At 39.2% G+C, this 26314-nt stretch overlaps 2 protein-coding genes across 2 annotated transcripts in view; one reads left to right on the forward strand and one right to left on the reverse strand.

Annotated features, from left to right (window-relative positions):
* Positions 1 to 4804, forward strand: part of agps (alkylglycerone phosphate synthase) — a 169558-nt gene extending 164754 nt beyond the window's left edge. The window contains exon 20 of the mRNA XM_067987618.1: positions 2602 to 4804. Coding sequence (XP_067843719.1) covers positions 2602 to 2723 — 122 coding nt within the window. The 3' untranslated portion in view covers positions 2724 to 4804. The remainder of the gene's footprint in view (positions 1 to 2601) is intronic.
* An 18038-nt stretch (positions 4805 to 22842) lies between these two features.
* The window catches only part of pde11a (phosphodiesterase 11a), a 271348-nt gene continuing 267876 nt past the window's right edge, over positions 22843 to 26314 (reverse strand). Inside the window, exon 21 of the mRNA XM_067986810.1 lies at positions 22843 to 23042. Within this exon, the coding sequence (XP_067842911.1) occupies positions 22899 to 23042 (144 nt within the window). The 3' untranslated portion in view covers positions 22843 to 22898. The remainder of the gene's footprint in view (positions 23043 to 26314) is intronic.

Genomic DNA, 26314 nt, shown 5'->3' on the forward strand with positions numbered 1-26314 from the left:
CTAAAGAGAAATGTTGAATGAAGAAAGAAAGTTAGTTGAATTTATATAAGCACCATACCACATGTCAAAGCACTTCACATACAAAGAATTAGTTTGAAATTGTTGTGTAGGCAAACACAGCAGCCATTTTGCATACCGCAAAGAAGTGAATGCCTAATTTTTTTTGGCTGTGTTGGTTAATAAATGTTGGCACAGACACTGCGAGAACTCCCTTCTCTTCAAATAATGCTATGGGATCTTTAATGCAGACTTGAATTAACAGATGGGACCTTGGTTTTAATGTCTCATCTGAGTGACAGCACCTCCAGTAATACAGGACTTTCTCATTACTACACTGATGTATCACCCTAGATTCTGTGCTACAGTTTTATTGTGGGTTTTAAACCTACATTACTCAATAGCAAGAGTGGTACCAATTGCTGTCAAACTGATATTGGGTATCATTTTGGAATGCTAAATCCTAGTGCTGAATGCAGTTTGGAATAGCATGGAACTGATCAAGTATTTAGTTTGACAGCATTCCTATTCAATGTTGGTGAAATTATATCTATAATCAACTTGGAAATCCAAGTGGAAATAGATTGTGGGGTATTTTTTACATTATTTGTGTGATATACTTCACTCAATGAATAGTGAGCCTATTAACCAGGGAAGGAAGATAAAGCCCTTGATCAAAAACTCAAAACTGAACATGGGAAGCAAGTTACGCTCATCTAATTTTGGGTAGAGGCTGCTAACCTAAAGTTGTGAAAATCATGCCTGCTTCCAAGATAACATGATGATCCAACTTCTGTGAACTAAATGGATCTTTCACAAAGAGCCATGACATTCACAATCAGTAAGTTATGACCTCACATCTAAAAGAATGCCTGGAATTCATTATTTATGCTGTGATGGACACGGCATTGGGTGGAATGCTAAATCAATTCTGGAAAGTCATGTGCAGCTGTTGACTATTTACATTCTCTGTTCTGTGGGGTTTCATTTCATAGGAGCTCAAGATCCTGGGTTATTTCTGGGGGCAATAAAATTATCACTGTTATATAATAAAGGGACTTTAACTGTCTAACCATGTTCATTAAGCTCTTAGGTTTGAAGTGTTGAAGCAATAATGTTATTATACTTTGACATATAATGTAGAAAGTAATTCGTTTTTCTAGGAACTCTTGTCACGTTGCAGTTAAGTGTGGCTGTTTGCTTTCAAATGCTGGTTTTTATTGGTTTTTGGCCAAAAGAGTCACTTCTAATTAATATTAGAATGCATTCATAAAACTTGTGCTTAACTAGGCTTGGTCATATTAAGATGGAATTCATTGTTGTGACAATACAGTAGAAGCATCAGTTTCACTTATTAATTAGCCTCTTTCCTCTTCCCCACCACACCCAAGCCATCTTCAAGTTGAAAACTTGCTTTTCTATTGTATGGTGAAAATTGGATATGACTTTGTCTATCAGAGGTGATGTAGTAAATAAATTTTAAGCAAGGTTGCAAATATGGCAGCCACGTGACCTACGGGTTTTCAGCTCACTAGTCAAATGAATATTAGATTTACTATGATAAAAATATAAACTGAGGAACTATGACAAGATGGATGTGCAAATTAATACTCTGACAAAGCTAATGATGCACTCCAAGTACCTTCTGCTTTTGGAGCTGTGAGCGCAGCTTCATTTCGTATGCAGGGATGTTTGTTTTCTGCCTGTTCAAACGTCTGCAATTCCACATGGGGTTACGGTTATGTTGGAGGTGTGCAGTCAAGCTTGCATGTTAGTTTGTACACCCTGTAGTGGCAATAATGTGTTACACCCAGTCAACTACTGCTTGCGTCCTTTTGTGGACAATTAAGTTCGTAACTACAGTAGCTATTTTGTGCTATTTATGTGTGCAGTTGAAAGTGACATAATTCTCTTCCTTCTCCTCTCCTGCAATCTGTAGAGCTACCCCATGAACAGGTTTGTGCAGTGATGTTTTAAGGTGACTTGCTAAGCAAGTCTTTCAAGAATTGTGTTGCATGAAAGAATACACAGGGCTCTACTAATTACTCTAATTTCTATCAGGTAAACATTATGTTGTAAGTCAACAATTTCAGTATAAATGTAAAATTACACAGGTTTTTTTTGGGTCAAGTGAATTCAACTAAATTACACAGCTGAAAGGTGCAGGATAGATTGGCAATCAGCTGTGCTGGTTACAAATGCAGTAAGGTGACATACAGAAATAAACACCAATTTGTCATTAAAAAAAAGCTGTAGTTCTTGTGACCAAAGTTCTTGTGACCAAAGAATGCATCTTCCTCAAACAGTTGAAGACACTGCTTTAATAAGTGTTAGTGTTTTCATTAAAACCTTCAAATCTTTGCATTTTCTACATGCAAATTCACCAGTTTGCTCCGAACTTGTGGACTGTGCAGTGTGGTACTCCTTTGGGGAGCACTGAGCTTAATGAGCTTGATAGTCTGTAGAGCTCAATAAATCATATGACACACTACATTTCTCCTCTTCTAAATAAAAACATTTATCATGCAGTATTTATTTGCCATGTTTAAAAGATTGATCTCTCAAACATAGTGTGTACTCATGCATTTTGTGTTTTCTTTCTAGTGGGTAAATTACGAAAACGATGGTTGAAGGAAAGTATCTCTGATGTCGGTGTGGGAATGCTGAAATCTGTTAAGGAGTACGTGGATCCCAACAACATCTTTGGGAACCGAAATCTTCTGTGAGAAAATAAAATGTACTCAGAAGCTTAAAGCTTGGATTCTTGGAAAGTAAGCAAATCCCACCATCCTAAAGATGAAATCTCCAGACTATCAAAAAATTAACACCTTACACTTTGTACACAAAGCATTTGCAGTAGAATTTGTTGGCTAATAATTTCTTTAATATGGGATACAGAGCACGTGTTTGCGGAAAAGATGTGAAACTTACTGTGTCGAATGCTATGCCCTGTTCCAATAAAGCTGGGAATGTTTGACGTGTATTCAGCAGCAAGCAGGACGTGCAGTTGTCAGTTTAAAAAAAAAACAGGGTGCTTGAAGGTTACTTATAATTATCTTGTAATTTTTTTTTAAAAAGGCATGGGTCGTCAGCTCTGATTGTAATTTCTGCCTATTTAAATCCTTCAAAAACTTTTGCATCAATCGCATAGCCATACCTGCTTGTTACTGGTAACTTTTTTGCATGTTAATTCGATTCTATAAGCAAATGTTACTAAATGTTAAACTATCAACTTTGTACAATGTTCTCTTTCATTCACTGACTTTTCTTTTCTGTATGCTTCCTCCTGAGGGGAAAAATATCATTGTACAGAATGCATACTGTATTGCACCTCCTTTGTGAATTATGGGTTTCTGATTAAATTAAAATGTTGCAAATGTTAACTGTTCCAGGAAGGAGAAATATTCTTGATCGTGCCCTGGGGACTAAAGGATGACATTAATATTTACAAAATAGAGATACATGGATAATGTTACTTGCATCATCCATAATAATTAAAGTATTTTTTGGATTCTTTCAATATTACATATTTTTTTGGTTGTCTTTGTATGAGTGTGTTCCATTCCAAGTTATGCTGAGCATTAAACAGGTTATTATACATTGACTATTTCTGTAAATCAAAATCTGAAATTGCAGCCACAGGACAGGTTTTTGTACTGTGTACTGGAAAATGTTACATTTAGCAAATAACATTACTGGTGTGATTGCTCATTTTGCTATTCAAGGCATCAATATTTTGCTTGGATGAAAATCAAGATTGGTGTGTGAAAACATTTAATCAGCAGTGTGCAGGGTTCTAGATTACATTTGAAAATATGTTAAAAGTTCTTCAAGAAGCTGTGTCCATTTTGCTAAACATACCACTGTTAACTTGAGTTTCTGGCATTTCACTCGTGAAAGAACTAGCATAACTTGGATATCGATTCTTTTAGCTCCCTCAAGTGTTTGTGTATACGGTGTGCCTTTTGCCAGTGGCAATGTTTGGTGTAAAGTTGAATTTTAAGTTCTCCCTCCCTTCTCTCCCCCACTAACTCCAGCAGTGATGCCCATTTCTCAGGCATAGAATTTCTTTAGATAAAATACATTGTGAGCAAATCATATGTCCAGTTTGCACATCTATAAGAAGTGATTCCATCTGTAACTTGAATATTACAAGTAATGTGCTCATACTCAGAGATGGAGTAGGAGCAAACACAGGTTGAAGTGTCAGTCTGAGCCATTGTGAGTTAGGAGGTGATGAGCTCAGCTTGGGTATTCACAAGGGTTGGGGGGGGGGGTGGTGGGCAGAGATGAAGCGTGATGGAGAAGAAATTGGAAGGGAGAGTCATGCCTGGCTGATCCCTGCTGCTTTCCTCCAGCTATCTAAAGAGGCAGCCTAGAAACTGGCTGTGTGCTCAACCTTTTGGCTGCAGATTTATGAGGCTAGAGAGGCGAAGAGGACGATAAATTACAAATAAAAGGAGACACTTAGCCAAAGATTGTTCCCCCAATTTTTGGCTAAGTGTCTCCTATTGTAATAAAATTTAGAAACAAATGGACATTTTTGAATCTTCACCAATTTGCCAAGTCGTTTTTCTTTCCAGAGTTGATTATAAAATCGGTATGCCAGAAACTCATTGTTTTTGACTCGTTTGTAAACATTCTGTAGCTGAACAATTTATCAACCTAGTTTACAAAGTTTTCATTATTTTCAACAAACTTGAGTGGTTTCCTGTCCTTAAGTCTCTTGGCTCCTACATGCTGTTGGTAAAGCACTGATGTGATTTAATTTAGATTTCATTTAAATAAACTTATAAGGAATTTCTTATCGGACATTGAATTTCTTTAAACCATTTGAATGATGAAACTTCATTTGTAACTATGCATTAAGCGCACTAAGCGTTTGTAGGATGCCAAAAACTTGCATTTAGAGCTAAGTTTTTTTATCATATAATGTGCCTGAAAATAACTTGCCAAAAAATACTAAAACACAGTTGTTCCAGGGATACCTTTTAAGCACCCCCTGGCCTCCAGACACCTTCCTCAACAAAATCTCTTCCTATCTAACCTCTGCCTTGGCACAGAATATCTCTTTAGTGACTTTGGTCTTCACTTGAACTCTCCCTTATCTGCCTCCACAGTTTTTTTTTCTCTTTTCAACCTTTCCCTTCACAACTCCCCCACCCACACTCATGGCCACCTACTCAATTGTGTCATAACACATGAGAAGATAGGAACAGGAGTGAGCTGTTCTGCCATTCAATTAGATCATGGCTGACATAGCCTTAAGACCTGAATATATATAATTGTTGTGACACTCTGATCACTTCCTTATCTTTCATCTCCTATACATTCTCCCGCCTGCCCCTAGCCCCATTAGTCATTTTCCACTCCTGGTAAAAGCTACCCCCAAACTTTCTCTAGCATTCTCTGTAACTGACTCTCCCCTGCTCTGGTCTGCCACCTGCAATGACATTGCCTCCACCAATCGTCTCCATAAATTTTTCACGAACACCTTCAATGCCTTTCTCCCCTTCCGATCCTGCACAGCCTCCCTTCTAAATCCCCTCGCCCTTCCAGGTATAACTGCCGTCTACACCGCCTCAAATTAGCAGGAAGGAAGCTTGAGCACATGTTGTATTCACCTGGCCTGGCTGTCCACAGGCAGCTCTGGTTGGATCACCTCAAGTTGTACTGTTGCTCTCCCTCCCTAGCCAAAATGGCCATGTACTCCCAAAATCATCCTGGAGAGCAGAAATAATGCCAAACTCATTTTCTCCATTACTAACTATCTCCTCATACCTCATTCCACCTTCCCTCACCTCAAACTTTTCAAAAACAAGGAACTTGACTTATTTTATGCCTTAAATTGAGGCTATCTGCAAAGCAACTGCTGCCTTCTCTTGCTGCCTTCTGACTCTCCACCCCCCCCATCTTCACTCCATATAACTGTGCCATCACCCTCCTTTGCAGCTTTTCCCTCTTAGCTTATTCATCTTGTCCATGTAGCCCACCGCTTCTCCCTCAGTCTACTCTCATCCCAGCTCCTAAACACCCAATTTAATCACCGCACTCAAATTAGCAGGAAGGAAGCTTGAGCACATGTTGTATTCACCTGGCCTGGCTGTCCACAGGCAGCTCTGGTTGGATCACCTCAAGTTGTACTGTTGCACTCCCTCCCTAGCCAAAATGGACATCAACCTGTCACTCTGTCTCTGGTCTGGCATTGGTTGCACCAGTCTTCAAAATCGCTGTGGTCACTTACCTCTTTAAGAAAACCAACTTCACTTCGCCCACTCTCCAACTATCGCTCTTCCTCAACCTTTTCTTCAAGTCTTGGATACCCCTCAACTAGGCTCTGAACTCTTGCAATTCTTTTATTCAAATTCCTCCAATCTGGCTTCAGCCCCACCCCTTCACTACCAAAACCTCACTCTTTAAAGTCGCAAATGACATCCTTTGTGACTGGCTCCTATTTCTCATTCTTCTGCCTTCAGTACTGTTGACCACTCCATCCATCTTCAGTATCTCCTCATCTCGGAGTCACTGTTTTCTCCTAGACCAAGGCTTGCCAGTCTCAATGCAGGCACCACATTCTTGCTAACTTCTTATCTTCCTCTATTAATAGTCATGTCTGTGGTCTGTCCTTGGATCCCACCTCTTCACTATCTACCTGTTACCCCTCAGTAACATTATCTGGAAGTATGGGGTCAGCTTCCACATCAGTTTTACCTCTTCCATTGACCCAGAAGTTGTTTGCAAACTCTCAAATTGCCTCTCTGATATCAAGCCCTGAATGAGCCAAAATTTGCTTTAGCTAAATGTCAGCAAAATCAAGGCCATTGCATTTGGCTCCCATCAGTACCTCCATGTCTCCCCAGCTGAGTCAGGAGGTGTAGAACCCTGATGTCCTGATTAACCCCAATTCCAACTTCCTCCCTGCATCCACATGGTTACCAAAGCTGCTTTCTTCCACTTGTGTAACATTGACTGCCTCATCCCCTTGATCCAAAACATTAGCGCTCATATCCTCAAGGTCACAAACTCCCATACTCTCATCATCCACATCCTCTTCAAACTACATTGGTTCCCTTTGCCCCAGTTTGTTGCTGTCACAATTCTAGTCCTTGTTTTGAGATCTCTTCATGCCTCATCCCTACCTACCTTTGTTGCCTACTACATTACAACCCCACATGCACTTGCTACTCCTTTAACACCAGACTTTTCCTTGCTCTTTCTACTCCATAGTTGGCTGTTGCTTGTTCATCCACTACACTTTTAACTCTCTGTCCAGTCCCCTCTGCCCTGCCGGCTCCCTCCCTGCTTTCAAAAACTTCTGGTTTTTTTCCTTATTGTAAAGTGCTCTGGGATGTCTTTCTGGATGTGAAGATTGTTTGGTTCAGTGTAAGTTTTGGCTAAGTTTGCTAAACCCAGAACCTTTGGTCTGTATGATTCTCCATACAGCAGTTCCCAATCTTCACTGCATTGTTGGGAGGAAAGCACCAGGAAGAAATTTGAGAGTAATGCCCAATGTTACTCTTGCAAGGTTCCCAGTGGTTAGAGTGTAGAAACCTGGAAATAACTTGCTTGCTCTTTTAGGGGGGAATAATGCAGAGAAACTAGAAATTAAAATGGAGAAAGCAGCTTTTTAAAAATTGCATCAAATGTGCAAATGCTGGAAATCTGTAATAAAAACAGAAAATACTGGAAAAAGACAGGCTGACCTTTAGGGTGTGTACCCAATATGTCATTAAGCTGTCTTCTCTACCGATGCCGATTGGCCTGTGTATTTCCAGCATTTATATTCCTGTGTGTTCCCACCCCCACTGCCCTGGCTGGAAACACAGATTCATTCCTGTTGTGAATTGCAAATAGACTGCCCCATCTACTTAAGAGTGTGACTCTGTATTACTTCCTCAAGGTGGTAAATTCATGGCAGTAGGTTGATTTATGTCCTGATTAATTGCAAAAGTGCTTCCAATGGAATCAGACCTTTAATATGTGGCTCCCTTGGTGATAAATTAACCTTGTTTATACTGCAGGGTGGATTCAGCAACAGAACAATGTATGCCACAAAATTTGCAGTACAACTAAATGGCTTCATCAGTTTCCTCTGAAATTTGTTTGGCCACAGTGTATGTGTAATGCACCCCATAAGGCATACATGTAAGTGGATGCATGGAGTGTGCACCGAGGAAACCAGACTGTAATTATCTTCATGCAGTGCCTTTATTTAATAAACCTTATTTGTACTGGCTGCAGGTTGTAACAAGGGTATTGGATGCAGGGTGAAGCTCCTATTAACATCACTGGGTAAATTTTCCAGTTACCTGCCTTGGTTTTGTAACCCTTAATACCCTTGCTTTACAAAAATCTATCAGTCTCAGTTTTGAAATTTTTAATTGACCTAGCCTCACAGCTTTTTGGGGGAGAGTGTTCCAGATTTCCACCACCCTTTGTGTGAAGAAGTGCTTCCTGACATCACCTCTAAACTATTTGACAAGGGTGGTTGTTTGCTGAGTTACTATTGCAGAACAATCTTTTCCTATTCCGTCTCCCAGAATCATTGCTTTGGTGTAGGTTACTTTCATACATAGCGTATAAGAAAATGAAAGAGCTTAAATTATTCAGCATTGGGTGAAATGGTTATTATTAAAATTGAGGTGTAATCCACATGCCATATTTCCTCCTTTCTAGACCTGTTAAGTATTTTTCAGTGTACTTAGTACATTTTTTAAAATGTTGTGGAGGATGCTAATGCTCAAGAATGCTCAAACTGGAACTTTCAGAAAGCTTTAGTCCTGTTTCATTATGTTAATACATTTATGATGAGTGTGTAACAATAAACTTCATTGTTACTAGCATATTATATAGACTTACAGGATAAAATGAACTTTATCCTGAGTACAGTTTATGCAAGTTACTTTCATCTGTTTTGAGTTTTTATTTCTTGATCAACTACAGAACATGCAGATTACTTTTTGTAATTATACACCTCCCAACCCCTGTTTCCTGATTGTTAATTTGTACTTGTGAAGTCTTTTACATGTTGTTCTTCATTACAGATATCATTGTGCAGTCACCTCAGCCTGATATCGCACTGATTGTTTCTTGGCAATAGAAATAAGTACATAAGAAAAATCGAGAATGAGAAAAGGCTGTGTGTCCCATCAAAGCTCATCTCTCTAGTACCCTAGCTCTCATTATAGCATCCAGATACATTTTGAATACTCCTTATGTTTTTTGTCTCTATTGTCTTATTAGGCAGGTTATTGTAAATACTTATCACTTTTTTCAATAAGTTCTTCCAAATAGCAGTTTTAAATTTACTTCTAACCAATTTAAATTTATATCCTATTTTCCTGACTTAATATGAAATAATATTCTGGGTTTAATTCATCTAAATCATTAAATACCAGTCCGTGTTTCATATACTTCAATTCGATCCCCACCCATCTGCTATTTTTCCCTCCAGACTATAGGGCTTGAGCTTCTCTAATGTTGGGGTTTAGTCTTGTTGCTCTAATCTGCACCTTCTGCAGTGCGTTTTGGTGGTGCCCAGAATTGAACATAGTAGAGTGTAGTCTTATTAATGCATTGTAAAGCCTCAGCATAACCCCCGGGTGCTTGTACTCCACTGTTCTGGTTATAAGTAAAATGATAGGGGGACAGTGGGAAGAGGTAATTAGTGGGAGGAGGCTCTTGTGGGGTATAAACACCGGCATAGACCAGTTCGGCCGAATGACCCGTTTCTGTGTGGTAGATTCTACATAATTTTAGAAGCTGGATATTTTGCGACTTTTGTAAATTGCCACCTGTTCATTATATAGTTACAAGGAGAGTCCTTTTGCTCTATTTCATTAGACTTGACTAATCTTCCACCTTAATTTGATGAAAAATATGAGGATTGTTGTGGGTTACTTACTAACCAAATGCTCATGCCTCTAGCTGAAAAGAACGGAAGATAAATGTCAGGAAGTTGCCTTCTATAGTTCATGGAGTGAATTTTTAACCTGTCTAAAGTCTGCTAAAGGGACAGGCATCCCTGTGATTTCTTCCTCCTCCCCAAATTTGAGTTGGCTATATAGCCATTTATGTGAAATATACCTAAATTCAAAGAACAGACAGAACTCCTAAAGGTTGGTGGTGTATCTTTTTGTTGCATAACTTTCTGCAGAATCTTGAGTAAACAAAAAACACTCCATATTTTAAATTAAGATTAAAACACAAAGAAGTCACTAACCCCATATGTCTGTGCTAGCTATTCAATTGGAGGTAACTACTTTAATCCCATTTCCTTGCCTTCTCTCTGTATCCTGTTATATTCTCTCTTTTTAAATATGTAATATTCCATTTTAAATCATGATATAGCCTTTGCCTTAACAATCATTTGTGATAAAGCATTCCGTGTTCTAACAACCCTCTGTGGAAAAACGTATGTTAACTTCCCCCTTCGTTTTTCTAATGATAATCCTGAGACTATGCCCATTTATTACCAATTTGCCAACCAGTGCAAACAGTCTTTCACTATTTACCCTTTCAAAACCTATAATTTTGAAAACTTCTATTGGAACCCTTGCTCTTCCCTGTACCATGAAAAAGCTCCAAGATTTCCAGCTTTTCTTCATAACTCTAATTTCCCATTCCTGGCTTTAACCTAATAAATCTTCATTGTACCCTTTTTTATACTCTAATATCAATTAGAAATATATAATGGTGTAATGTATGTAATTATATATAAATCTAAATATATCTATATAATTGTATCAAATGATGTAAAATTATATTTAACTAGAAGCTTGGCTCATTAAGTAATTGAGCACTACTGATTTCTTTAAGACAAGTCATGCAAGTCTTTAGCAGGATAAACAGAGGAAGGATGGGCAACAGTTGCGGTAGCCAAAAATGGATGGAAATTAGCAGATCTCCCATGGCATTGCTTATACTTAGTGGGAGGATACATTGTTTTATAACAATCGGTGTGTTTATGCCTTGTAGGGGATAACATCAGGGCCACTAATTTACAGTGACTGAAGAAGTCAAATTCTGATTTTACTACATGGCATTCTGGAATTTACTGGTGCTTTTGGGATTGCAATCCTTAACTCTGTCCACTATTCTGTGAAAACTGTAAATGAGTGGCCTTTATTTATCCTGTAGCATTTTAAAGCTGAGGGTGCACAACAAAACGGTATGCAAGGTGTACCGGTATTGGGGGGAGGAGGGGGATGGAAGGGTTATCTGCATTGGGAAATGGTCCTGGGAGTTAATGGACTGGGGTTGAGGCCTCGGGAGTTTGTCAGTACTGTGGTGGGAGAGCTTGAGTTTGGCAGCATAAGATGGGTCCCCTTTGGTTCAGCATCACTGTGGAGGGGCAAATGGGGTTTGGCGGAACTGAGGTGATATGTGAGGTTTGGATCATTGAATATCTAGTGTCTGTCTGACCGGCTAAGGGGGAAAACACGAGTCTGATTGCACGGGCGTGGGGTCCTGGTCTGATAGTACTGGTTTACATGTTTCTAAGAGTGCTGAAAATGTTAAATTCATATTTTATGATTGGTTCCCACACATGTATTGTCTGTGTCTCCCTTTTGCACTCTCTCAAGCTGTTGTTAGTCAGTAAATGGTAACCATTCTAATTATCAACAAAAACAGATGATTATCAGAGCCTTTCTGTTTTCCTGAGAAGCTTCCAAAATTCATTTTTAAATTTGGAAGAAAAAAGAACTCAAATTAAAATGGTGTGTGTGTGTGTGCGCACGCACATGTTATGCTTTCTGAAGTTTATACAATGTTTATAATTCCAATAGAAACGAAGTCTACAGCAGATGTGTAATCAGTACATTGTCGTATTTGAAATGGATTTGTTCTCTCTCGCGCGTACACATTATTTCAGTTTTTTACAAAAACACTCAAACATTACCTGAATGAAGCTTTTGAAATTTGTCCTGTAACTTTTTTCTTCAAATAATTGTGGAAAAAAATCAAACGTATTATTAGGGACTGAGAGAAGCATTGTATCAGTTGGGCTAGTTGTAGCCTGAAAAAACTGCATAGACTGTAGAATGTACTCAACTGTGGGCAAAAATATCAAGTCTAAGTCCAAGCTTTTGGGAAAGACTGAGGTCTTTAAAATTATTAATGCAGGTGTTAAAAATACAAATTGCAATGTAATAGGTAAGTACAACCATGTTATTATGAAATGTGTAATTTTTAATCTTTTTTGTTTGTTTAATACCTTATTTTGGACATTAGAAATTTCAGTTACTGAGAAAAATGGCAGATTTTAATTTTTTACAATTGCATTTTGAGTGATTCAATTGGTTCACCTTTATTTCTTGGAATTTTTTTATTGGGAGGTTCTTCTGACTGATATTTATTTAGATGGTATTTATTTAATTAATTTGCAGCCAAAGTGTTCAAATTGAAGCCTGATTGCATTTATTGAGAGCACATTTTTAATTCATTAATTGGCAGCTGATTTGCTACCCCGAAAGCCTAATCGAATGTATTAACGTCTGATATATTCATTTGATTCTTGGTTGCTGCACCCCCAAAATCCAGTGGGATATTGCAGGTAGAGTGATGTAATAATTTAATTCCTGATTGACATGTTCCCCCGCAACTTGATTGAATTTATTGCAAGCTGCATTTATTTGTTTAATTCATGGTTGAAATCCCATTTGCCCAGAGCTTATAATTCCCATGATTCTCCCAAAGCTTGCTGGAAAGTATTCAGGTGAACAGAATCCAGTTGAATTTGCCTGAAAACTAATAGTTCAGTTACTTTTAAGCTGCATTAATTTTTAAAACATTATAAAGAAGAAAATTGCAAAATACCTTACAATTAGTGGCAGGAAAGCTGATTGTTGACCTAGCTGGGAGATGAAATTTTAGAGGTGCATGTAAACTTTCCAATACTTACCATTATAATTTTAGTCCTCCTGGGAGATTGAAAGATAAATTTAATACTTATAGTTGTAAGCAGACATTATCCAGGCATGATAAAAGGTTTGAGAGGGAATGACAAAGGTGTTACATAGGCATGATGAAATGGTGGCACAGGAAGTAAATGTCACAACAGGAAGTGTGCGCAGTGCAAGATTTTTAATATAGATAGAAAAATTTAAAGCTGCTGTATCCAACTTTTTTGTCCTCCAAGATGAGAGCTGCTGGCGAAGCTGCATATTTTGCCCATCCCAGTTGCTTTAAGGTGATGGTAATGGGTCAATTGAGTTTTTTTAATTCGTTCATGGGATGTGGGCGTCGCTGGCGAGACCAGCATTTATTGCCCATCCCTAATTGCCCTTGAGAAGGTGGTGGTGAGCCGCCTTCTTGAACCGCTGCAGTCCGTGTGGTGAAGGTTCTCCCACAGTGCTGTTAGGAAGGGAGTTCCAGGATTTTGACCCAGCGACGATGAAGGAATGGCGATATATTTCCAAGTCGGGATGGTATGTGACTTGGAAGGGAACATGCAGCTGGTGGTGTTCCCATGTGCCTGCTGCTCTTGTCCTTCTAGTTGGTAGAGGTCACGGGTTTGGGAGGTGCTGTTGAAGAAGCCTTGGCGAGTTGCTGCAGTGCATCCTGTGGATGGTACACACTACAGCCACTGTGTGCCGGTGGTGAAGGGAGTGAATGTTTACGGTGGTGGATGGGGTGCCAATCAAGGGGGCTGCTTTGTCCTGGATGGTGTTGAGCTTCTTGAGTGTTATTGGAGCTGCACTCATCCAAGCAAGTGGAGAGTATTCCATCACACTCCTGACTTGTGCCTTGTAGATGGTGGAAAAGCTTTGGGGAGTCAGGAGGTGAGTCACTCTGCATACATCTAGCAGCTGTTGTCATGTTAACAGATAATGTCACTGAGCGACAGCATGTAGATGAGGAAGAAGAGGAGGCAAAGGATGGATCCTTGGAATTCCAGAGATGACAACGCAGGAGTTGGAGGAGAAACCATTGTTGGAGATGTGCTGGCTGCATTGGGGTAGGTGGGAGTGTACGGGCAGTCCGTTGAGGTGGTAAAGGAGAATGGCATGATCGATCATATTGAACACTGCAAAGGTGTCAAGGAGGAATAAAGTGCCACGGTCACAGGCACAGAGGATATTGCTGGTGACTTTTGCCGGGATGATCTTGGTATTATGAGCAAGGCAGAAACCAAACTGAAGTGATTTGAGCAAGGAGTTCTGGGAAAGGTGAGCATGCAGCTGGAAGATATGTTCAAGGATAAGGGAGGTAGAAAAGAGATTGGGTGACAGTTGGATGGGGTACACAGATCAAAGATGGACTTTTTGGAGAAGGGGGGTGATGATAGTTGACACATTTTTTGGAATTTTTTTGACCATTTTTCCTAGAAAGTGTTTGGGAAATAGTTACACTTAAATAGTGGATTATTAAAGCAAAGTGTATTCACACAAGTTTAGAAAAAAGAGCACCGTGACACAAGATGGTTAGAGTGCTCATGAACTAGGCTTTGAAGTTTTCCCGAAGACTAAAAACAATAAGCAATGTATTCATCTGTATCATTATTCGACACCACAGATCCATTAACTTCTATTTTAACTCAGCGGAAATTGGGCGGCTGAGGCAGGCGGCAAACCACCCTGACCTCAGCAGTATGAGATCGGGGCAATTTTAACTTCCAGGCCTCATCTGCATGCCCTCCGGTTGGTTTCGGGCAGGCAACCGATGAGAGGCAGAGGCTGGCCAGTGGAAGTGCAACGTCAGGCGGCCACTGAAGGAGCCGTACTCAGCGTTCCGGTAAGTGATGGCTAGGGAGTTTCGGGAAGGTTTTGTAATCTCGATGGCGGGGGTGGGCGAGGGAGACCTAAACTTTCCTTGTGGGGCCTGGAGGAGCATTCCTGATCCTCTAGGCTCCACAAGGAATGTAAAAAGAAAGTTTTAATAGGACGTGCCTCATTGGACCACTTGGTTCAAGAAAAGATTGGAGAAACACACGTGAGGACATGTCTGAAAGACACAAATATCCAATTCAGATCACAAGGTGGTTCTACTATTACACCGCTGGTTTATGCTGCTGTTGTGCAATATATGCATGCTCCTAAACGTAAGATGCTCAGACTGCTTACAGGAGTGACCAGCATCACTTGCTCAAGAGACTATCGAAAGCAGACCTTAAACTTGTCACTGGTTTTGAAAAGAAGGGAAACAATAGCTGTATAGAGGGTGGTATTAATGATGTCGGCTAGCATTTGGCCCGGAAAGGAATGGGGATCAAAGGTCAGGAAGTAGGTTTCATAGCAAAGATATGGTGGGGGAGATGGGAGAAAAGCTACAAAGTGACAGGGCGTTGAAATGAGCTTTGAGTGTGAGGTATTGGGAATTGGTCAGCTCCTGTGAGAGGGAAGTGATAGTTGCATGGATGGTCTCCATCTTTGAGATGAAGAAATCAATTCAATATACAAGGGTGTTTTGTTTGGTTAATCAACAGCTTAGATGAATGAAATTAGAAATCACACAGGTGTTTTATTGTAAAGATGGACTTCCGATGATGGTTATTGAAGTATTATTGGTTTTAAAATTGATGGTAATAGTCAATTTTAAAACATTACAGTTCTGGAATCAATAAATATTTGAAATTTTATGCTGTACTGTAACATATTTCCATATCTTTGCCTCAAGCATTCCAAGCAGAGGATCATGGATACACCTTTTAGGTATAATTATTTGTAGCATTAAAGCTTGCACACAGTAAGGAAGAATCATTTGGCTGAAAAGTACAAATGTGCAAAATAGAGATAGGATTCCCCAGGGAAATTTCAGTTAATTCATTTGGAAATAAATGAGCAAATGTTTCTCTTTTATAGGGAGATGAAAACAATTAATCATTCAGTTGTGGCCCACTTGGCATTTACTAATTTGTGCTGTACTTTCCTCTGCATTAATGTCTTAAATCAGAGAACTTTGCAACAAAATCCTTTGCACAGTAATTGACTTTTGTGGGCATTAAGAATTGCTGAGATCCTCCAATGATTCGAATGTTAAATACACAGCCAATGTGGCACTGAACACAGGACCGAATGTCCCAGACTTTACCCCTAGTCTGTTAAATTAGCTTATCTCTGCTGGGAAGATGGTGGTTATGATACAATTGGATTCTGCATCCATGGGTTAGGGAAGGGAAAATAACAATCAACCAAAATAAATCCTGCCGGAAAGTGTAGTGTTGTGGACATTGAGGATTGGGATCGGCTGTGGTGGACCCAACCATGGTCAGAAAGCCTGCTGGCACTCAGCTAGACTCACACACAAGGAACAACCACTTGGCATGAGGTACCAGAGGCTTGTCGGTATGTATGAAACTGTACCTCAGCATAAGTTAGCACTTTTGAGAGGAGGGGAAAAGGTTGAGAAGGGGAAAATGCTTTTGGTTGAAGCTTAGTTCTTTTTGGATCAACTAAGAAACATAGAAAATAGGAGCAGGAGTAGGCCATTCGGCCCTTTGAGCCTGCTCTGCCATTCAGTATGATCATGGCTGATCCTCTATCTCAATACCATATTCCCACTCTCTCCCCATACCCCTTGATGCCTTTTGTGTCTAGAAATCTATCCAGCTCCTTCTTAAATATATTCAGTGACTTGGCCTCCACAGCCTTCTGTGGTAGAGAATTCCACAGGTATTCACAAGGGTAGGGAAATGTTTCAAAAAAACTGAACCAGCATTCAAGTGTGTGATGAAATATTTTGAGGTTGCAACTCTTCATGTGATCTCTTTAATTTTCAGACTGCTATGCAAGTGTTATTGATCATGTATTGTAAAACACGAGCACGAAACCAATTTAAGGGCTCGTCCATTCAAGAATTACTTGTCCAAATGGAAATATGGGCCCGTGTCAGTGAAACATTTCACGAATATTTGTTATAGTGACCCACATACCTGTGGAAAGTCATCTTGATATAAACTTTATACAGTTGTGTCTGAAAATACCGATTGGCTGAATACTGTGTGCTGATGCATGAGTGAGTGTGCTTAGCCATGACTGACATGCAGCTGAGTGTCAGTTGATCACTCCTTCACTGTACCAGTAGCAATGGACAACTATGTGCTGAGATGTGACCTCAAGCACCCAAGGAAAAAGGACCAGAAAAACAAGATAGTGACTGAAGCAGTAGCAATAATAATAGACTACGTGTCTATTACGGAATCTAAGGACAGCAGGCCTTACCTAGCCTAAATTATCCAGTATAGTGCATATAGCCAACAATGAGTATGATAGAAAAGCCTATTATATGTACTTAGAAGTACTTCTTATTAAGAGTAATTCACCCATCACATAATTTTCTCAAAACTTGTGTAATAATGTTAAGCACTAAATCTTTGTGCTTCATATTTCTGTTTAGTTGTAAACAAATATCAGTTGCCTTAACTTGTAAAATCTGATGAGTTTAATATCTGCCATTCTGAAGGGATTGAGCACGAGTCGATGAATGATCCAGTCGGCAAATTATTGCAGATAGGGTGATTTCTAATCCTTGCTCCCACAGTTCTGCTAAAGGCAAATTATTGGTACCACTTCTGGGTTGTAGAGGGCAAGGTTCACTTCCAGGAATTGGTATGAATTTATTGAGTAGGAAAGTGGTTCTAAAAAAAAAATAAAATTGTATCCTCTGCTTTTAGTGAATTTCAAAAGGCAATCCAGAAAACTGTCACTTGAATTTTCCAACTCTCTCAAAAGAAGATAAATTAATTCATACATATTATTCAAATATAATTTTTGTAATTAAATGCTAAAGCCATAATCTTAGGGTTCAGGTAACTTGTATAAATCAATCGAGCTTCTTTCTGATGTGTTGACAATACTTCTTTAAACCCTTTACATAGATTTTGGAAAAGCTTCATTCTAGGAATAGCCTGCTCCAAAAGTTCCAATTTGAAGTTGCTATACTGGCTACATGTGAACTGTTGCAAGATACTTAGGTGCCATGTTAATTGTATTCTTGAAAAATCTTGTTTTTCTGAAACACACTTTTATATGAATCATGTAATCTGATTGCAGTGATTATTCATACATTGCATGTATATAAACACCATTGAAGAGGTTTGCCAAACACTGTTCAGTGGCTGAGATTTTTTTTAGAAATTTGATTTTTTTTGAGCCTTATTACTGTGTTGGAAAAAAACAGCACACATTCCTATTTAAAGAACTTTTATTTAAAATAGTCAATGATCCCAATTTCCTCCCCTCTCCATCCCACCTGAACACAGGTCAAATACAGCACAACCAAAGTTTGCTCACTTGACATGATCCCACCTTGATTTCTAGGTTTAGATCATTTGCATAGCCCAATGATCCCCAGGCACAGGCCTGCACTCAGAACCCTGCTTCTGCTGCAGGAATGAGAAGCCTGCAGCACTGGTAATGTCCTGAGGATCCTTGGGGGCCTGTGGGGAAAAAAGATTTAACTTACAGTTTGCGGCCTCCCTGGCTTTGTTGCTTACTTCTCTCCAGACCTTCTGATCTGAAGGGGGCCAGGCACATGGCTACCGTCAATTTCTGTGGGTGCCCCTCCAAATGGCCGCCTGTGCAGTATACCAAGTAAAATGAGATGGGAGGCCCTATTAGCCTGCTCCCAACTCCTTTTCATAGCTGAAAAATGCTTGTGCCTGCTTCAGGTGTAGAGGGGCAGCAATCTAAGATAACAAGTCTCCATCTATTTTTCCTCTGTGGTGTGCTCCAAAAATAGATGCACTTTGGGCACGCAGTAGAGGCAAATCAGCCCCAATATCTATTTATATCAGCTTTAAGACACATCAGTCCTGATTTTAATCTAACCCACCTGGTGGGAATGATGTTTGGGTCCGACGCCCGTTTTACATCCCATCCGATTTTACTCTCCATTGACTTCAAAATTGGGGCTATCATTTTATAAACTAGTTCAAAATTAATTTTAAACAGTTTTGTACTAATGGTTGATTTCCTGTAGTGTTGAACATAAGGATTTACGGCCAAATGCAATCTTCATGTGAAGCAACGTAGAAGGTGGCAGATAATTGAACTAGGATATGCAGGTATTATTAAGTCCCCATGTCAGTCAATTGCTCTGCCCTTACTTTTATATACTTTATTTTATATATCGTTAGATAACAAAACTTAAGGCAATTTCAGAAGCACAGCAGTGTGGCTGATTGGGAGTTTCTCTGGTGTAGGCTCAGGAGTTGGGAGGTACAATACTGAGGTACTCCAGTGCTACCACTGGAGGGAAGGTGTAATTAACAATGTGACAAGTTTACGTAGGCTGTTTCTATCATAAATATGGACATAGGAATTTACAATGGGGGAAAAAGTTCGCAGAAACAAGATTCTTAACCATTGTTCATCTATAATATATTAATATTTTAAATGTGCAGTTTGTGAAATAGGATAACTGTACTTTTAAAACCAGAGACATTAACATTGGGATCATTCCACCCTCTGGTGCCCTCCACTGTTGACCCTGCCGGAGTTTGCATGGTCCATGGGAAGGCATCTCTTTTACATGGGGCCAGTGGGTGCCTGTGCCACTGCAGATACATTTCAGGTGCCTGCCTATCCCATGCTGCCAGAAACTCTGCCATTGGGAGAGGTGAGTGGAGATCCCATGCATTCCCTTGGGGGCCAAATCTAAAAGTTTTTTTAAAACTCCCCATCTTCAGGAGCCCAAACCATTTTCCTTAGCCCAGTTCCACCCTTCTGGAGGCCAGTACTCCATCTCATTTGGTGTACTGACCTCCGGTCTTAGACCGGATCCTTTATGGGCTGGGGAAGCAGGAACTCCCAGTGGAATAGCTGAGGGAATTCAGTCCCCAGGTTTTCCATTGCGAACAATGACAGGTTGGAGCCTTGCCCTCTGTGGGACACAGCATCAACCATTTGTTACATTTTTATTTCTCTCAAATAGCATATTTACCAATTGGGTGGAATTGCTGCACACTACTCTGCATTGCCTCTGTTGATGGGTAACCAAAAGGGCTGCCAAAGCAAGAAAATTTTCATTAGTGGATTTTTGTATTCTAGTAAGAAGAAAACATGAGCACTTCTGCAAGCAATTAGTGGTAACTTCATTGCTGCGCTGGAGAGAATTGTTCTCTGGATGCCATAGTCCTTTCAGGCTTCCATTCAATTAGTTTGTAAGAGTCATATACATTTTTCATGAAGTTAAGTTAAACTGTTGAAAGTGACTACAAACCAATATTGCAAGACAATGGCTACATTTAAGTCTGAATCAGGTGCAGCAAGACCCAAAATTTCAGATGGATTCTAAGGGTTCGGCTACCAGTGGATGTAACTGTCTGAATAACGTCACAAGAAGTTTTTTGTTGGAAAGCCTAAGAAATTGTTAAATTGAAGTGAATACCAGAAATATTCAAGCAACCTGAACTTGTGTAAATTTAAAAGTTTCTTTATAAACTTAGTGCCCTTATAAATTAGGATTCAAATTAATATTCTCATAGTCTACTCACCAGCAGGTATTAAGAGTGTTGGGGAAGGCAAGTGTTTCCGCTTTAGCAGTGGGGGGAAATCTCCGAGCAATTCACTCTGGCCTTTCTAATCTACCTATAGCAGCTGCTTATCGAGTAGCATAAGGTAGATAGAGGCCTAGTCCTCTTTCAGAGTGAGAAATAAAGTTTTGAAAAAAAGGACAAAATAATTTCTATCAAAGTGGGGGAAATAAATGTTTTTTATTTAAAATTTATTTTTTAGGACCAACAGTTGCAATTGTAATGCAAATATGATTTGTTAAACGATAGCCTGAAAGAAAAAATTACTGAAAATAATTTTTCCTCACACAACACACTTAAATATTTATATGAATTTTTAATGTGATGTTTCAATAATTTAAATGTTAGTGTTTTTCTCCCTAGACAGAAAGAGAAAGGTGCAATTACATTAAAGAAACCAAGCTGAAAGATCAAAATCATTCCTCTTCTCCCCCCCCCCCCCCCATACTGAAAACATTGTGTTGCAGATGCAAAGTGTGAATGCTGCTCTTTGTGACACTTTCTCTCTCCAGCAGGAGCCAGTATTGTAACAGTTTCTCCACTTCTCCATCACTTTGCTTAGAATTGTTTTCCTGGTGGTGTGTTTGCCTTAAAGCTGAGGTACCTCTGCACCAGAATCATTCAAAAGCTACCAACCACAGACCTTTATCCACTAAGACTAGCACATAACAGGCAGAAACTTCAATAAAATGGGGATTCATTTACAAATAACTGTGACTGAGGTAAAATAATGAAAAAAACATTTTCTTTTGGTTTGCATTTCAATATGACCTTTTATTTTTTTTACAAAAGACAGAATTGGGGAATTCTAACAATCATTTGATCACTGACTATACAGAGTTCTGCAAATGTCCTAATTTGTATCATCATACACTTGTAAATTCTTGTGGATCCTAAAGATCTGGGGCTGTAACTTCTCGAGTTGTGCTGTTTGTAATTTTCATGGCTGCCCTCTTATTGCACCAGTGATAAATATCAGGAATGGAGATTAACAGAACAAACAGAATGAAAATGAAATCAGATGAGATTGAAATAATACCTCAAAGGTTAAAACTGTTCGAAGACAGAAATGTGGAAAAGAATTAAAATATATTTGCATATTGAATTTAGATATGCTGGGCTAGGTGAGGTGTCCAGTAATGAATGGATTCTATAAAGAATGGCATCCTGTTTTGAACTTCTACAATAAGCAGACTATGGTGACAAATTGACAGTCACTACTTGGAATGTCATTGTAGATGTTAGCTGATGAAAATTGAATTATGTTCAGGAAGAGTAGTAAACAATTCAAGTACTTGTCTATCACTTTCCATGGTGGGAAGATGAAAAGGTAGCAGCTTCAAAATATATTTGCAACAAAACAAATGGGTAGTGGGGATGGGAGGGAAGCAATGTGTTAATTACTGCAAAACAAATGATCAGGGGTGGCCTCCACAATAAATAGGGTTTAACAATCTTGCTCTGCATGTTATTCCACATTTTACAGATGCAGAGATGAAACACATGCAGAATTCTTAAAATGAAGCACAGAGACTTTCAGGGAGAATCAGCCAGTACAGTTTCTTAGCCTGGTAGTGTTCCTTCTAATCTTTCAACTGAGGAAAGTCATACAGAGCTGAAGATTCTTTTTTTCTTCAGTGAGAATTTTTCATGCTGACAAAATCCCATGCCACCCTTAGCCATAGCAAGTGTACAGCCTTGATTTGATTTGCATCATCATGCATTCTGTTTAACATACAACTTCAACCACCTCTGGCTTAAAAATGATCTTGCTTGCAGCAAAAAGCAAAGCTCTGCTCTTGCCTTCTCTATGGTAACCACCACAGCCTCACCTGTCCATGGCTGCTTGTAAAAGAGTTTGGCCTCAATATACATCTATCAATCACATTTTGTTCAATACAGAGAACTAATTCCCAGGCATCCTCACTTACAGAAGAGTTAAGTAGAAAAGTATCTGAAAAATAGAAAATAAACAAACTACAAGAACATTCCAGCATTCGAGGGAGAGCATAGAAGCAGGCAATAACTGGCTCACAACATAGATTTAGCAGATGCAGAGTAACAAAGGATGCACAGAATACTCCAGTTCTCTATCCTGATGTTTAAATAATGTTCATTAAACCTGCAGAAGACAGCAAGCCTTTAGCAATTGGTAGCACTCGGTGAAGCTGCACTGTGCACTACTAAAGGAACTGCTCCTTGGCAGCTTTTTAGACATAAGCGTACAACAGGATAGTTGTATTCCACTCCTTATGTTGTTTTTCTCTCTCAATTGAGTAGAGGGGTTCTGCTTTGTGCAGTAACTCACTGGGGATTTCAGCATCATCAATCACCCTTGCAAAGCACAACTGAAGAATTTATTTATCCAGTTGAATTACAGCCATGTCAAGCTGATTGCCTATCTTCACAGATGATGCTTGGGGTTTTAACTGATGTCTTGCATGGACATACTGCAGCAGGAATTGTCTCTGCTTCCTTGTTTTTTTTGGTGCATCTCCTCCCACTTGGACTTGTTCCTTGTAATCCCATTTAGCATTGGCTTCAGTTTTGGATTGACCTTCACCAGAGCCTGGGAATTATTTAAGAAAAGGAAATAAATTCTTCTAGTTAAGAATTTCACCATCTTGAGAATCAGCATAACTAATCTTAATGGAAAACAAAGTGCCTGTCTTCAATTATACTTTTCTAAGTTCCTCTTTTCTTTGAATTTGCAAGACAAGTGGGTAGAATATTTATAAAATTGGAAGTACAAGTAGCTTTAATAATTTAGTCTGTATTTAAAGTTGTGACTCTTGTCCTCTGAGCCTGCCATAATTCTGGTATAATGTCTCCTACCTACACAATAGACCAGTTTAACACTTATTTCAATGCCATATGAATCACAGGAAATTGTTATACTAATTCAACAATGTGACATGATTTTCAAAACAAGAACAATTCTAGTTGATAGAAAATAATTAATTACAGTACAGCAGTGCACTTCAAAGTTAGTTCTGCTGACATGCATAATCGCTCAATATGCACTCAGTTTGTGATGCCATCAGAAACCAACTACAGTTTTGTAAATCCCTTCATAATATCCATTTTTCTATCCGTGAAATGAGGATTTACTAGAGTGTAAAATAGGTCTGCACTACACATTCAGTAAACAGTCACTGGTCACAGTAAAATTGCTCAAGAACTGACAATCTTATCAAACTAGCTGTTATTAAAGTTCTGCTAATGTCAAAATTAGTGTTATGGCAACACTCCAGTCCTGCTGTAGTAAGCTAAAGATTGATTGAATTAATCCCCAATGTCAATAAGTTAAAGTATTAGAGAAGATGTTTTGTTTAAAATATAAAGAGTACTTTGTATTGAAATAAATGTTATCTGTAATGATTCCCTCTGGGACTGACTGCAGCTTGTCTCCCTCTACAGATGATATAAATACACATTCAAGTTATACTCATTAGCCTAAATTTCCCCAGCTTTGAGAGGCTGTCTTCCATTTGTTGAAAAGTTGGAAACAAGATTGTAAGGACTGCAGTTGGCTACCGAGCTGCCCAGTGCTCTAGGGTGTTGAGCTTTTTCTAGAAATAGTGACCCACAGGAGGGAGGCTACCTTCAGCAGTTCTCACTAGAGGCTCTCAAGAAGGTAGTCTTAGAGTAATGGGAAGAGGTTGCATTAGTAACAGCTCAACCACACCACACCATGCACTTGGAAGCAGTGTAGGGAAACCTTCAAAGACCTTACTAATTCAATCAAGGAATGAGAACCCACTATCATCTTGCGTTAATGCTGACTACTGAGCACATTTACACTTACAATTACCTGCCTCTCTCTCAAGCTTGAGGCACTTACACATTTTACAATGAATGCTCATGAGCTCACATGGTCCCTAGCCTTCACCTGGAAGTGTTCCTTCATTTGCTGCCTTACATTCAGCCCAAAAAAATCCTCTCATGTAATGCAGCTGAAACTAATGTTCAGTGAACAAGTCATCACAGCTATGGACTGCATGCTGACATTTGGATATTACTGCTTCTTGACTTGATGACTGGAATTTCTCACTTTTACTGTTCTTGCAAGAGAAAATGGCCCATAACTTACTTATCCACTTTTAACTATACAATCATAGGCAAAGCGTCTCTAGCAATGGCTTGTCTATCCAACACACTACTATCAGCTCTGGTGTTCCCCCAAGAATCTATCTTTGACCCACTCCTCTTCTTCATCTGCATGCTACCCTTTGGTGACATCATCTGCAGAAATTGGGTCAACTTCCACATTTGGCACTCAGCACTATCTCTCCCCCAAGCCAGCACTGCACAGCACACAGCATCATTCATTCTCTCATTTTACAATAATTTATTTCCATTTTTGTTTGTGTAACAAAATAAACACATTGGTAAATCAATTATTCATAGCTGTGGTGATCATTTTCAGGCAAGTGGGCACAAACTATGATGTATTTACATTTGAACACCCTGTTAGTGGCATATCCTTTTACCAACACACAGCTGCAATGTCAGCAGTTTACTCTTTTCTCCCAAATGTTGCTGGTAATTATCTCCAGAGGCACAATGCAGCACCCAATGCACATGTGTATGAGTGAAATTACTGCTTGCTTGATAAAGATGGACTTTACACGGTTTCTAGGACCTATACATTTCCTAAACCTAACAGCACCTCACGCAATGTTAATTTTTTGAGAATTGTCAAATTTCTAAGGCTCCCCAAATGGTTGCCCAGTTTGTACTGACCCATACAGACTATATTTAATGTCCAGCCTGTGATTTTGCTGATTCCAGCCCAGATGGTAGTAGCGGTTTAGTTATCATCAGTGTATCAGTGCGAGGTGGTTGGGGTTGGGGTCTCGGCCAAGATTTCCACTCCTGATTGCCATGTAGTGACTTAGAAATGGAGGTGTGAAATGCTAGGAGAGGACAGGATTAGGCTCAGCCATATCTATGCCAACCTTCAAAACTTGAAAAAACTAACTAATAGCTCACAAAACAACACACAATTGAAAAGCAGCCTTGAATAAAGGCCGTTGACCAAGGCCACTGTTTTAAATTGACTGAATCAGTTAAATTTCTTTTTTCTGTATTATGAGTTCCTCACATTCCAACATCCTCACATTTTCTGTGAAAACTGAAATCCAATAGCCTCACCTAATAATATACAAAAGGAAGTAGTTACAAAGAGACATGCGCTTGTCATGACTTAAGTTGTAAAATATACCTGATATTCCATCAGTTGTATTAAAGGAAAAAACAAAAGTACACAAAATGCAATTTTTGCAGGGGTCAATTTGGACATTTTTGAAGGAGAGGTGAGCACTGACAGTACAAAATTTATTTCCTAGATGGATCTGCGGACGTCCCCCCAAAGAAATTTTGATTTTTGATTCTTTTTTGCTGCATTTTCCATCATTTTGGAGCCTACAGAAATATTTTAAAGGCAAAAATAAAGGCAAATAGGCCACATTAAATCCCAGGTGAGTGGTGGAAAGTTTTGGGAACCGTAGGTCCAAAGTCACCTGTTTCTCCCAAGCATGCTACACTTACCATATGTCATGTCTCAAATTACTCATATACTGTATCCAAAAATATTATTTTCTGAAGGGATTCGATCTAATTTGGATTTGAATGAATCGACACTTTCTGCTTCCACCGTCTTCCCAGAGAGCCTGTTTCAGAAATTTACCACTCGCTCACTGAAATAATGTTTCTGCAGATTAGATTAATGAGAGCACAGCGGAGTGAGCTGGGAACAAAGTGAGGACTTCTAATACAGGAATTTGGGGAGAGTGGGAATTCAACAGTGAGTAGGAAAGAAACCGAGACAGTTGTTAT

Source organism: Heptranchias perlo, chromosome 7, assembly GCF_035084215.1.
Source record: "Heptranchias perlo isolate sHepPer1 chromosome 7, sHepPer1.hap1, whole genome shotgun sequence".
Lineage (NCBI taxonomy): Eukaryota > Metazoa > Chordata > Chondrichthyes > Hexanchiformes > Hexanchidae > Heptranchias > Heptranchias perlo.